The sequence below is a fragment of the Nilaparvata lugens genome, chromosome 2, assembly GCF_014356525.2.
Source record: "Nilaparvata lugens isolate BPH chromosome 2, ASM1435652v1, whole genome shotgun sequence".
In the NCBI taxonomy this organism is placed as follows: domain Eukaryota; kingdom Metazoa; phylum Arthropoda; class Insecta; order Hemiptera; family Delphacidae; genus Nilaparvata; species Nilaparvata lugens.
Genome location: NC_052505.1, coordinates 23,621,058 through 23,636,112, shown reverse-complemented (window position 1 = coordinate 23,636,112; position 15,055 = coordinate 23,621,058). Strand labels below are relative to the sequence as shown.

Below are 15,055 nucleotides of genomic sequence, written 5' to 3'. Positions count from 1 at the left end.
ATAAACTCTCTTTATTCTTAAATTCAGGCAAACTTTCATCACAGGAAATGTCATCAATTGACTCCTGAAGTTTTTCAAGCACATTTTCGTTAACTTTAGAAACTCTAACTATTTCTCATCTGGAAACTTTATTAAATCTTTGAGAATTTCAAAGTCTGATTGGATCAACATTTTACATAATCATGAACTACAGAACTAGAACCGTCAGATCATCCCAGTCTAAACTGTCATTCTTACTACAAGAAAGCTTTAGCTGCTGCATGCTCCCCCATATTTTAAAACACGCCTACTTTATCCTGATTGCTCAACGATACACGACGATTCCAATTCCAATTTCTGCCACAAACAAGGAATATCTACACTGTGAAGTACTTTGAGTATATCTATTCCCAAATTTCAGGCATTGATTATTTCCATTCTATGGTATGCCTACTTCAAAATCTTATCACTGAATTGCAACATAGCTACAAGATGCTTGATTATGTATTATCTTCATACTTACACCCACCACACTTTCTCCCAATTGATCGACGATTCGGTTACACTATTTCCAAACTATTTTACTAGTTGCGTAGATGGCTTTAGTAATAGGGTGTACTCACAGTATATTCATTACTGATGGTTACGAATTAGACCATAGAAAAATGCTATTGCTAATAGAATCGAATATATCTGCAATATTATTCTCACATTGAAAAATATCAAATGAAAAATTCGCCCTTCCACCCATTGTTCCACAGTGTATTCCAAATCGTTATTTGATATGGATTAAGCATTATCATCAGATTAACTCACATTATCTGCCCAATTCCACTTTAAATCTCACTGAAAACTTTGAAATCTGCAGAACTGAATTATTACAGTGATTCCTTTTTGCAATCTCCATCTTTCATTCGATGAAAGGTCATCACTGCAATAGTGAGATCCAAACTGTCAGCATGGATTGAACGGATTGCAATGGTGTTATGCTTATAAGAATTGCTGACAGTTGAAAGTGAACCTTTCTATTGGATGACGAGTTTCCGGGTGAATAATGCATAGCAATTGGTTTATTCAGAGGATTATTCGAGCTACGGCTGCAGTCACGAGAGCAAAGTTCGACGCAAAGTGAACAAATATTGGTGCAAGAATCGCTGTCGCCATAAAGGATGACATGTTTATTTCAGCTGATCGATGTTTCAGATCATCCATGGATCATGGATCACACTCAAACCCATCCATGGTTTGGTATCGAACATTGGCAGCGATGGATATTGGACAAATATTTGTGTTTAGGTATTCATGTTGATTCAAAATGGTATTCGGAGGCGTTTCTGGAAGGCAAACAAAGGATTTTTTAGAACACTATTGGTTATTGATGTTTGTTTATGAAATAGTAACTAGCCTATTCATTCACGACAAATAAGGATGTGTAAATATTCGAAATTTGAATTCATTCACAACTCATTTGCTACTTCGTGATTGTATAGCACAGTATAGTGACGTATTCCAATTGAATCCAATTTTGGTCAAACGAAGCCATCAGGTTGATGACGTTCACGTAAATAAGTTGACTAATATCATCATATACTATAGGAAAAGATAATATTCATTACTAATCTTGCATCCTCTTTGCTGATACTTATAATACTGCAGTAGTCAAGTCCATTATTCCCTTGAGCCCTCTTTGGAAAAGTTGCATTGACTACAAATGTATTAAAATATCTCTATTGAATTTGAAATAATTGATGTTGTGGTATCGAGGGGTTATTTGTAAAGATCAAATAAATGTTAGTTCACTACGGATTGATAACGATGTATCAGTATGGGGTCGTTCTATTCAATGTTATCCATCGTAATATATAATATGGTTGTTGCAAATTATGCGAACAGCTTTATATTTCTTCTACAAGGATAATTGGACAGTAGGTTTCACTGAGAATTAATAAGACATTGATATTGAGAATTTATTGAGATCCTATTCGAATGAAAAAATCCTCTTCTATCGCTTAAAATTTTGGTTCGCCTGAAAAAAGTGGCTATATGATACGTGATTTGGATACAGAATTCTAAGAGAAAATGAATGACAAAAATCTCAAATCGTTTCAAAGATATTTACACTTGCATTTACTAAAAAATCATATAAAAATTCAATTGATGAGAAGGCCCAATTTAATAATAAAAATTTTGACTACCAAATTTTATATTTACGAAATATTAGTAAGCACTTGAAGACACATCTACTCACATATCCAACACATTGAACAAAAAGTTTGATCTGTCATATTTCTGATGTACCCTACCTACTACTCATTTCAATGAGTTTCAAAATCGGCCGGGAATCTACAAAGAGCTGTGGGCTTCTCTTATTTTTTATCATATTTTCTACTGCTCACTCACAATCCTCGAGCTCATGTGGGTTTTATCATCTGCAAATAACACTCCAAGCTTCCAATGCAATGGTCATTGAAGCATTCTGTTTAATTCTATAGACAAAGAAATGAAGCTCTTTTTATTTTCGTTCTTCATTTCTATCTGTCTTTTTCTTTTCTATCTCACTATATATGTACCCTCAGGTTACATCCCTCCCTTAAACGATTGAGTTCAACTTCACAGATTCACAGTTGAGTTCAACTTCACAAATAAGGGATTTGTATACCCGAATCATGCTGGCTGTTCTCAAACATTCCAATTCACTGTTAACATGATCTGAGATGAGTAGATTGACTTCAAACACAAAAATAATGCTCGTTCAAAGTTCCATCGCAATCAAAGAAGTCTGGGATCGAAGGCTCGACTAAATTATTTTTTGGTGGAAATTAGATCTTCAACATCTACCAAATTATTACCAGAAATTTCTTACTTTTGACATTTCATACTTACGAAGCTCTTCAGCCCTGCGTGGACCTTGGCCTCCTTGACAATTCGACTCCAATCATCTCGCTGACATACCTGCCTCTTCCAATTTCTTACTCCCGAGTACGTTAAATTTTTCTGACTTTTTAAATAAGCCATTAAAATTTTGTTCTCGATTTGTCAACCAATCGCCAGAGAGAAAATAAAGTGATATGTTTTTTTCTACTAAAGTACTGCGATTAATCAGCTCGTAGCTACTGCCATCTAGTGACTGGATCAAGATGTTGAAACGTTTTAAACCGTTGACCAATCAGGGGAGAGTAGGCGTGTCTATCTTTCCAACCACTGGAATGATAGATGCTTGGTAATTCATCAACTGAACCGTTCTGAATCATCGACCAATCAAGAGACAGGAAACGTGTCCGTTCAAATAAGAATGGAGCTGAATGTAGAAAACCTTGCAGCTGCTTGTTTACTTGTCCAATTTGTATGTGTGTTTGTGTGTGAATAGGCGGGCATGTGTGAGTAGTAATGTTAGTGAGTGTAGCGAGTTATACTGTTCTCCGAACTACTAGTTTTTATTCATCAAGCTATTAGAGCAGAGAAGTATGAAACTAGAGACGATAAGGTGAAACTAGTCCTGAAACTGGTGCTGATTTCTTTGTATATTTTTTATCCAAATTTTAGCTATTGAGTCATGGGCCCAACATTAAATTAGTGGTATTAATTATTTGAAACAAATCTGCTCTCTAGTAGCAGGATGTATGTGAAACTGACAAAGCAATCTAGTGCCATAACTATAAAATCCTCAATAAAATTACATAATAATAAAGATTCTCATTCGATGAAGCAGAGTAATCGTGAATTGAGAAGACTCTGAGTAAATTATTCATAAGGGAATAATTTGAAACACCATTGAATGTGATGAAAATGAATATCAGCAATATAGTGTACCTCATCATTAGCATCATAACACTCGAAAAGATCCATAAAACTCAGTAGACAAGTAATGGAAGTTTGTATAATGAGATCCACTTTGAACTGTCCTTGAAAAAATGCTGATATCAGAGTGAATCTCACTGAAGATTTAATATTTCCACATTATGTACTCTCCAGGACTTCATCAAAATAAGAAGACAAGATGTCCTTGTAGTAGACACAATGCAAATTAAGAAAAAGACAAGAAAGGTACAAGAACAAGAAGTATGATGAGTGAGACACATTGAAGGTGTATTTGTAAAATATTTACATTGTAGAAGAGGAAAACGGAAAAGAGGAATAAATTTGTAAAAATACAACAACAAAGATGAGTAAAATATGAAACTAAGAGTGAGTAGAGTAGGAACTCTAGAGAGAAAAATATTATGAGAATGAGGTTTTCAGTACCAGTAGATAAAAGATGAACATGATGAGGTAGAATAGAGTTAGGAAGAAAATTATGGGAAAGAGAATCTGAGAAATAACGCCAAGTAAAGAATTGGGAGGAGGTGGTGGTGGTGGTGGAGGAGGAGGAGGAGGAAGAGAAGAAGAAGAAGAAGAAGAAGAAGAAGAAGAAGAAGAAGAAGAAGAAGAAGAAGAAGAAGAAGAAGAAGAAGAAGAAGAAGAAGAAGAAGAAGAAGAAGAAGAAGAGAAGAAGAAGAAGAAGAAGAAGAAGAAGAAGAAGAAGAAGAAGAAGAAGAAGAAGAAGAGGAAGAACAACAACAACAACAAGAAGAAGAAAAAGAAGGAGTAGTGTGGAGGGTGAACTCAATATTGGATAGCGAATTGTTGGGAAGCTGTACTATGCAGTTAGAGGCCATTGAAGAGGTAATATTGAGAGGAGTATGACTGGGTCTGTGTGAGTCGTTGCAGTATTAATCAGAACTATCTTAGCCGAGCTCATCACATTAAGATGCTATCAGCCTGTATTGCTCTGCTATGCTCTGCTCCACCACTTGCATTGTACTAGCTATTATATGGCATGTGGCAGCGAATCCATTTAGGGTGGTTTTCCATTCTTCCCACTTCCTTACCTTCTGTTTTCTTCTTCCTCCACTTCCTCCCTGTTTTTCTTCTTCCTCCACTTCCTCCCTGTTTTTCTTCTTCCTCTAGATTCAAATTCTATTTTCATTATTATTTTTTCTATTCTAGCTCAACTATTTTTCCGACGCAATTAATCCCTCCTCTTCCTACTCTTTCAACGTTTATTCCTCCAGCTTCTTCTCTTTCCTTGTCTCTCCTTCATCACCTTTATCTTTCCCCCACTCTCCTATCTACTCACTAACTATGCCTGTCGTGTCAATTTCCTCTTTTCTTCCTATTACTCTATGCCTTTTCCCCACTTGCCATTTCCAGTCCTATATTTTCTTATATTTCTCGTCTTCTTCATCATCTTGTTCTCCTCATTCACCCTCATCATCACCATTCCACCATTCCCTCATTCCACCTATTATTCTTCTACTATTATCCATTAACCTCTTTGCAAATTTTCTATCTCCTTACTACATATCTCACCAGTACTCCAATTCAACTTGATCTTTTCATATTCTTTTTCTACGTCTCCTTCACATCTTAACATATTGTTTATCTTTCTATTCCTTCTCCAACTTCCTCTCATCAATAATACCTCTCTTTTCTCCTTACTCAATTTTTTCCACTCTCATTCTTCCTATTGTATAGTTTCCCACTTTTACTTTTTCCCACTTTTTCCACTTATCTTACATGTTCCCATTACTCACTTGTTCATCTCTCTTTTCTACCTTTCAATACTCATTTTTTGTCTCTTCATTCTGTCTCCACTAAATTCCAACTTACTTTTCTCTATTTTCTCACGTCCACTTTACACTACGTGAGTAGTAATGATTCTTTCTTGCTCCTCCACTTTTTACTTCTGTGGAGTTTGATCTCACTATAAATTATGTTGAATTATTGCCTGATAAATTGGAAAAAACTTCAATAAATAGTATTATTGGTTTTTCACTTTTCCTCACTCCTGTTATCCTTGACTCTTCTCTCACCTCCTTTTATCTTCTTATCTTCTCTTTTTCGCTTTTCCTCTCCTCTTCCCCTCTCCACATCCCCTCTCCTCTTCTTCCTTTTAAATCTTCTTTTTTCTCTTCTCTTTTCCTTTTATACATCCTATAGTTCTTTATCTCTTTTTACAAGTTCGATTCTGAACGCTCCTGATCAGTCGAGATTGTTACTTCGCATCCGAGAGAGGAGAGATATTCAATCAGCATGTTCTGGTGAAACATTGAACACGAATCGATGACACTGTTCTACAAACCAAATGAGAGTGTCGCATAATGAGGTGGCGAAGGACCTGCCATATCAATCAGATCTCTCAACCGAAATGGACCAAGTGCAGTGCACTGCGAAACAATCAAACTTACCCATCAATTCCCACAACATTAATGATTGATACACGCATACGTTCATTGTTTTCAGTTTCATCACGTGAGTTGATAAATGAAAATGAAAATGCAGTAGTCATTGAATATGAAAATACAAATCGAATAAAATTCAAACTATTTGAATAATGTTTCATTTTCAAACTACCCAAATCAAAGTCAAATTGAAACACCGAATTTTTCAAATTGAGATGGACCTAGTTGAGCAAACAACGAGTGAATAATCATAACAAAAATAGCGAAACGCAAATGAGTTGTTTGATCTTTTACTGCTTCAAATGTTCAGTTCCATGTTATTCAATCGTTTTTACTCATTTATTTATAAATAATTATCGGTTTATTAGTTACAGTTAGGATTGTGAAAGCACCAGTGGATGATTGTTGAAATAATTTTATACTTTGAAATCCCAAGTATCATTAAAATATGAACATTACAATATATAGAAACTCATTCTTGTGATTATTTTGTAAGTAGTCCACTGGAAGCCAAAATAAGTTCAAGCAAAAAATGTATAATTTTCATGATCAATCTGAAATGAAATTTCTGTAAAGCTGCGTACAGACTTGAGCACTACGAACACGCGCATTTCACTTCTCATCGGCTGATTATATCTGTATTTGTACAGAAACAGAATGAAAAGCCTAGCATCAGCTGATGCGAAAATTGAAATTTTAGATATTGAATACTACCATAGCCACATCTAATACAAGGCCGCGGCCTACGATGTTGCAACGTCGCAGTGTAGGCCTACAATCTAATAAATGATTGGTGGAAAAGATCAGCATGTATTTTTTAAAATCTTTTTCACCAATCATGTATTAGATTCTAGGCCTACACTGCGACGTTGCTATATCATAGGCCGCGGCCTTGTATTAGAGGTGGCTATGATACTACCATAGCCACCTCTAATACAAGGCCCTGGCCTACGATATTGGAACGTCGCAGTGTAGGCCTAGAACCTAATACATGATTGGTGAAAAATATCAGCTGGTATTTTTTCAAATCTTTTTTACCAATCATGTTTAGATTCTAGGCCTACACTGCGATGATACTACTGTTGAACTAGAAGTAAACTATGACCTTAGAATAATAGAATAATGTCATATTGTCTCTTCTTTGATCAACCTTTACTTCACAATACTAAAAACAATTTAAAAAACCACTACTTCCTCAAATAATTAACTTCTGATTATAATTTTGTTTCTGAACTTCCCTGTGCAACATGAATTTGAATAAGGTCCTATAATAATATCCAATGTATAACATGTATATGAGGAAAGATAGGGTCAAAGTTGAATGATACTCATGATAATAATGTTCATCTCATGGGATTTGCATGAATATTGTGGTTGTGTCAGATATTATAATTCTCATGTGAATTGGTGGCGTGACAAACATGTCTGACAACTAACCCAATTACTCAGTCATTGTTCCATACATAATCTATTATTGGTATGCTCGAATCATCAGGCATGAGATCGAATTTTGGTGTCATCCTTATTATTATGATATCCAGTTTCGCAATATGATTTGTATATTGTATAGTATTGTGAAGGCTGTGACATGGGACGTGGGACCTTCTCAATATTGGAATCGTCTTCTCATTCAAAATATCATGGTACAAAAAACCAATATTCGTTTAATGCTGATAGATTAATGATAATGATATGAAATCACTTGCATTAATGAACCAATTCATTGCGCTCGCTTCGTTGTGATTCTCACATAAATTTATGTAGAAAGATAGTTCAGCTTTCACTAAGTTATTATTTCAATGAATGATATTTGAGGCATATTTTTACATCAATTTTCGATGATTGATTCAGTATCAATCAAATTTTATCAATAATTCAGCTTACACATTCAATTGAAGATACACAAATTGTTTTTCAACAGTATTTTGTTCATAAATATTAGTTTTACCAGTGAGTTTTGATTTCATTTCATCCTAATCACTGGATATTTTTAATGAACTAATGTCTCATCTTCTACTGCATGAAGTAGTTAATTCAATAATAGAAGTTATTAATTCAAATAATGATTGATTATTATTTAAAATCCAAATTAAATGCTGTAAATCACCCCGAAGACTTCTGCTACTCACTGCAAATTGCAAATATTGGCAACAGGGTTAACAACTAGATGAGAATTTGATAAGACCAACCAACCAAAAATTATTTACCTGCCCGGAAATCGAACCTGGTACTTCTTACATCAGGGTGATTTATAAAGCATTTAATTTGGATTTTCGTTTAATAATTATTATTCATTGATTAGAATTTGAATAAATGCAATAACGTTGAATAAATAAATAAAATTTTCATGAAATAATGGTATTCTAGACACATTTTCACATGTATTCGTCTACAATATTGTTTAAGTATCAATAAAATTCTATTATTTCAGCTGATGAAATTTTATTATATATGAATAGAATGAGTTTCAATTTCATCCAATCATAAAATTGATGATCAATAAATGATTAATATTCAATATTAAACCATTTTTCCCAATTCATTAATTTTAACTCTATTCATTTGTAATTTCAATCTAAAACTCACTTATAGCCAGAAGTTTTTAATTAGATCACTTCCGTGCTATCGGATTGGCACCTTATTTTGTTGGTCCCCGCTGAATTATGTCGTAAGGCACATTGACGGATCAAATGATATATTCAGGCGAGATGGAACTTCCGTCTGAGACTCTTCATCAATAAAAGCCATACAAATATCATTATAATTATTCATTTATTCCAATTTCAATTTGAATTCATTTATTTGTTTTACACACACAAGATTTATGATTATCCATAGACTAGGATGAACTTCAATCATTGAGAGGGTGAAAACCTCTCAATATAACCATCATTTATTACAAATAACCTAATTACAACATGTAACCATGAATGTAACCTGATTACAAATAATAATTTGTAATAAATGTTACAAATAACCTTTGTAACCATCATTTGAGTTTCAAACTTTTAACCATCTTTGAGGATAAATAAATTTGATTTGAAAACGGTAATAAATTCAGGATACTAGAGTTATTAATTGACTTATATTGCAAATGTTACAGGTACATAGGATGTACCGCGAACGAGTGGCAGAGGGTCTTCTGGGAATCTGGTCCCAATGGTCATCCTGGTCGGAGTGCTCCCGAAGCTGTGGAGGCGGCATCTCAACGCAGACCAGAGAGTGCAGACCAAGGTAGCTAAATTTTCAAAATTTCACCAATCATCACATAAACTCCAAACTTATAATAGTTGAATGAAGAATGATAAGAAAAATACTTACTGTAACATAGAGAAACAATAGCATAAGTAGATATCCAATGGTATAGGGCGTTTATGTCGCAACTTTTACTGTTATCTCAAGCCTATAGTCCACGTAGCTCTCTCCCTTGAAGCTGTGTGACACTGGTAGTCTCTCATATTGTGCTGTTCGTACACTCTCATCCGGCCAAAACAGTAAAAATCTACAATAATCAACAGTAATCGGCTTGAGATAACAGTAAAAGTTACAACATGAACTCCCTATACCATGGGATATCTACTTACGCTATTGTTTCTCTATGGTTGTAACAAACGAAATCTATATTGTATTAGAGCACTAGAGAGTGCAGACCATCAGTAGATAATTAACCCATCAAATAAACCAGGCCTCCTATAATACCAATGTATATGAGAAATCCTGAGTAAACTTCTATCACATGGAAGTGATAAATCATGGTATTAAAAATACTGTAGTTGAATGATTGGAAAAATAACCAATACAAGTTGTTTCTTCATTCTGTCTCCACTGAATTCCAACTTGCTTTTCTCTATTTTCCCACGTTCACTTTACACTACGTGAGTAGTGATGATTCTGTTTTGCTCCTCCACTTTTTACTTCTGTGGAGTTTGACCTCACTATATGTCAAATTATTGCCTGATAAATTGGAAAAAAATCTTCAATAAATAATATTATTGGTTTTTCACTTTACTTCACTCCTGTTCTCCTTGACTCTTCTCTCTCCTCCTTCTATCTTTTTCTCTTCTCTTCTCTTCTCAGCTTTTCCTCTTCTCTTCCCCTTTCCACATCCCCTCTCCTCATCTTCTTTTTAAATCTTCTTCTTTTCTCTTCTCTTTTCCTTTTATAAATCCTATAGTTCTTTATCTCTTTTTACAAGTTTGATTCTGAACGCTCCTGATTGGTAGAGATTGTCACTTCGCATCCGAGAGAGGAGAGATATTCAATCAGCTTGTTCTGGTGAAACATTGAACACGAATCGATGACACTGTTCTACAAACCAAATGAGAGTGTCGCATAATGAGGTGGCGAAGGACCTGCCATATCAATCAGATCTCTCAACCGAAATGGACCAAGTGCAGTGCACTGCGAAACAATCAAACTTGCCCATCAATTCCCACAACATTAATGATTGATACACGCATATGTTCATTATTTCAGATTCATCACGTGAGTTGATAAATGAAATAAAAATGTAGTAGTCATTGAATATGAAAATATAATTCGAACAAAATTAAAACTATTTGAATAATGTTTCATTTTCAAACTACCCAAATCAAATTCAAATTGAAACACCGAATTTTTCAAATTGAGTTGGACCTAGTTGAGCGAACAACGAGTAAATAATCATAACAAAAAATAGCGAAACGCAAATGAATTGTTTGTTGGAACTTTTACTGCTTCAAATGTTCAGTTCCATGTTATTCAATTGTTTTTACTCATTTATTTAGAAATTATTGGTTTATTAGTTACAATTAGGATTGTGAAAACACCAGTGGATGATTGTTGAAATGATTTCATACTTTGATCCCAAGTATCATTAGAATGAACATTATAATATATAGATACTCATTCTTGTGATTATTTTGTAAGTAGTCCACTGAAAGCTAGAATAAGTTCAAGCAAAAAATGTACAATTTACATGATCAATCTGAAATGAAATCTCTGTAAAGCTGCGTACAGACTTGAGCACTACGAACACGCGCATTTCAATTCTCATCAGCTGATTATACCTGTATTTGTACAGAAACAGAATGAAAAGCCTAGCATCAGCTGATGCGAAAATTGAAATTTTAGATATTGAATACTACCAAAGGCACCTCTAATGCAAGGCCCTGGCCTACGATATTGCAACATCGCAGTGTAGGCCTAGAACCTAATACATGATTGGTGAAAATATCAGCTGGAATTTTTTTAAATCTTTTTCACCAATCATGTTTTGATTCTAGGCCTACACTGCGACGTTGCAATATCGTAGGCCAGGGCCTTGCATTAGAGGTGCCTATGATACTACTGTTGAACTAGAAGTAAACTATGACCTCAGAATAATAGAATAATGTCATATTGTCTCTTCTATGATCAAACTGAACTCCACAATACTGAAAACAATTTTGAAAAACCACTACTTCCTCAAATAATTCACTTCTGATTATAGTTTGTTTCAGAACTTCCCTGTGCAACATGAATATGAATAAGGTCCTATAATAATATCCAATGTATAACATGTATATTATGAAAGATAGGGTCAAAGTTGAATGATACTCATGATAATAATGTTCATCTCATGGGAGTAGCGTGAATATTGTGGTTGTGTCAGATATTATAATTCTCACGTGAATTGGTGGCGTGACAAACATGTCTGACGACTAACCCAATTACTCAGTCATTGTTCCATACATAATCTATTATTGGTATGCTCGAATCATCAGGCATGAGATCGAATTTTGGTGTCATCCTTATCACTATGATATTCAGTTTCGCAATATGATTTGTATAATGTGTAGTATTGTAAAGGCTGTGACATGGGACGTGGGACCTACTCAATATTGGAATCGTCTTCTCATTCAAAATAATTTTGAGCATTAAACGAACTCAGCATTCGACGAATATTACTTTACTTTATTATTTTCAATTACTTTACTTTACTTTTATTTTATACTTTCAGCATTAAACGAATTTAATTGATATTATCATGATACAAAAGACCAATATTCGTTTCATGCTGAAAGTATAATGATTGTAAATCATGATAGATTAGTGATAATGATATGAAATTACTTGCATTAATGAACCAATTCATTGCGCTCGCTTCGTTGTGATTGTCACTTGAATTTATTAAGAAAAATAGTTCACCTTCTTCTACCAGAAGTAATTATTTCAATGAATGATATTCGAGGCACATTTTTTACATTTTTATTATCTATGATTGATTCAGTATCAATACAATTTTATCGATAATTATTCAACTTACACATTTTGATTACAGGTACGCAAATTGATTTTTCTTCCAGCTACTGTCTAAAGTGCTTACTTTATTCCCTGGTACATAATACTAAAGTGTCACTTTTTTGCTCTCGGGAGGTGAAACAGGAAAACTCTCTAGAGCGTGAAAGTGACTCCATTTGAATAACATGGGAAGCATCTCTATTTTAGAAACGTACATTTGAAATAGGTTAGAAGGTCTAAGCACAGATGAGGAAGCATGTAGAGTAGTCATTAAACCAACCAAATTCAATACCTCAACCAGACATTTGATCAATATATGAAATTTATGTTTGTATGCTAAAATTATTACAAACTTCATATCACTATACTAAAAAAAGTATAATTTTTTCCTTCCATGTTATTCAAAATACAAGCCAACGAATATTCCTAAAAAAAGTATAACTAATTTAGAGCAAAATACAAATTAAATGGTATAAATCACCTCGAAGACTTCTGCTTCCTATTGCAAATTACAAATATTGACAACAGGGTTAACAGCTAGATAAAAATTCGATGAGAGCAGACAGAATGAGTTTCGATTTCATCCAATTATAAATATTAAACTATTTCTTCCAATTCATGAATTTCAACTCTATTCATTTTTGTAATTTCAATTTGAAACTCACTTATAGCCAAAAGTTTTTAATTAGATCACTTCCGTGTTATTGAATGGGCACCTTATTTTGTCGGTCCCCGCTGAATTATGTCGTAAGGCACATTGACGGATCAAATGATATATTCAGGCGAAATGGAACTTCCGTCTGAGACTCCCCATCAATAAAAGCCATACAAATATTATTATAATTATTTATTCATTCCAATTTCAAATTGAATTCATTTATCTGTTTAACACACACATGATTTATGATTATCCATAGACTTGGATAACCTTCAATCATTGAGAGGGTGAAAACCTCTCAATGTAACCATCATTTATTACAAATAACCTAATTACAACATGTAACCATGAATGTAACCTAATTACAAATAATAATTTGTAATAAATGTTACAAATAATCTTTGTAACCATCATTTGAGTTTGAAACTTTGTAACCATCATTGAGGATAAATAAATTTGATTTGAAAACGGTAATAAATTCAGGATACTAGAGTTATTAATTGACTTATGTTGTGAATGTTGCAGGTACACAGGATGTACCGCGAACGAGTGGCAGAGGGTCTTCTGGGAATCTGGTCGCAATGGTCATCCTGGTCGGAGTGCTCCCGAAGCTGTGGAGGCGGCATCTCAACGCAGACCAGAGAGTGCAGACCAAGGTAGCTAAATTATCAAAATTTCATCAAATCATCACATAAACTCCAAACTTATAATAGTTGAATGGAGAATGATGAGGAAAATACGTACATACGAAATTTATATTGAATTAGAGCACTAGAGAGTGCAGACAATCAGTAGCTAATTAACCCATCAAATAAACCAGGACCTCTTATAATACCAATGTATATGAGAAATCCTGAGTAAACTTTTATCACATAGAAGTGATAAATAATGGTAGCCAAAATACTGTAGTTGAAATATTAGAAAAATTACCAATACAAGTTGTATAATATGAAATCTATCTTTGGGCTACATTAACTTTTTATCAAAACGTTTGGAGAGAAATAGTACAGGCTCAGCCTATTTTTTCCTTCAATATCATAATTATATTATAATTGTAGTATTTTTAACAATAAATAAATACAAATAGGAATAAGCAATCTATCTTATACCAGAGAGTTTAGACCAAGGAAGGGAAAGTAGAAAGTAGATAGTTCATTAATACTAATCGCAATAATATTTAGACAATTCAAGACAAAATAAGAAAATTGAAGAAGTTTTGGGCAATAGCCTGTTTTTTTCTTTTCCGACTATTTTATTGTTTACTCTATTCAATAAATAAATAATAAAATCGCATAAACATTGAACTCAAAATAATTGAATGAAGATTAATTTTTGAAAAATTCAGTACTATGCCTACGTTGGCTCATATTATAAAATTCATCTTGAACACAAATTTGGCTGACGGAAGTCAACTGAAAGTGAATCATTCATCTTGATATATGATATATATTATGAATGATAATAATAGTAATAGTTTCTCTGATTGCCAATGAATTGCAACCAGAGGAGTTTATTGACAAAACATATACAATTTACTATGTTTATTGATGAACATAGTTGTTATATTATACATACAAAATTGCTAATACTAAACTAAGTTCTAATTATGATACCCCACTATAATAATATGTGTCGGGGTGATCATAACATTCTTTTCTAAAACATGTATAAAAAATGTAATTGTTAAATTTTAGTTATAAATGTTTGTTAGTTATTAAAGGTAGAATAAAAAGAAGACAGTAGTTCATTCTATATCCTATTTACAATGAGCTCTTCGGTCTGGTGAATGCCAGTATCATTTATAACCAATTTATTCCGTACTGCTCTTTCAAATCTATCCATATTTATTTCGTCCTTTGCGATCTGCGGGATTTTATTGAAAATTCTAGGACCTAAATATTGTACAGATCTCTGACCAAAAGCTGTGTTCATTCTA

The 15,055-nt window shown here is 33.6% G+C and overlaps 1 protein-coding gene across 1 annotated transcript in view; it reads left to right on the top strand.

Annotated features, from left to right (window-relative positions):
- The window catches only part of LOC111049685 (thrombospondin type-1 domain-containing protein 4), a 488,755-nt gene that overhangs the window by 194,410 nt on the left and 279,290 nt on the right, over window positions 1–15,055 (top strand). Inside the window, exon 4 of the mRNA XM_039420017.1 lies at window positions 13,645–13,775. Within this exon, the coding sequence (XP_039275951.1) occupies window positions 13,645–13,775 (131 nt within the window). The remainder of the gene's footprint in view (window positions 1–13,644; window positions 13,776–15,055) is intronic.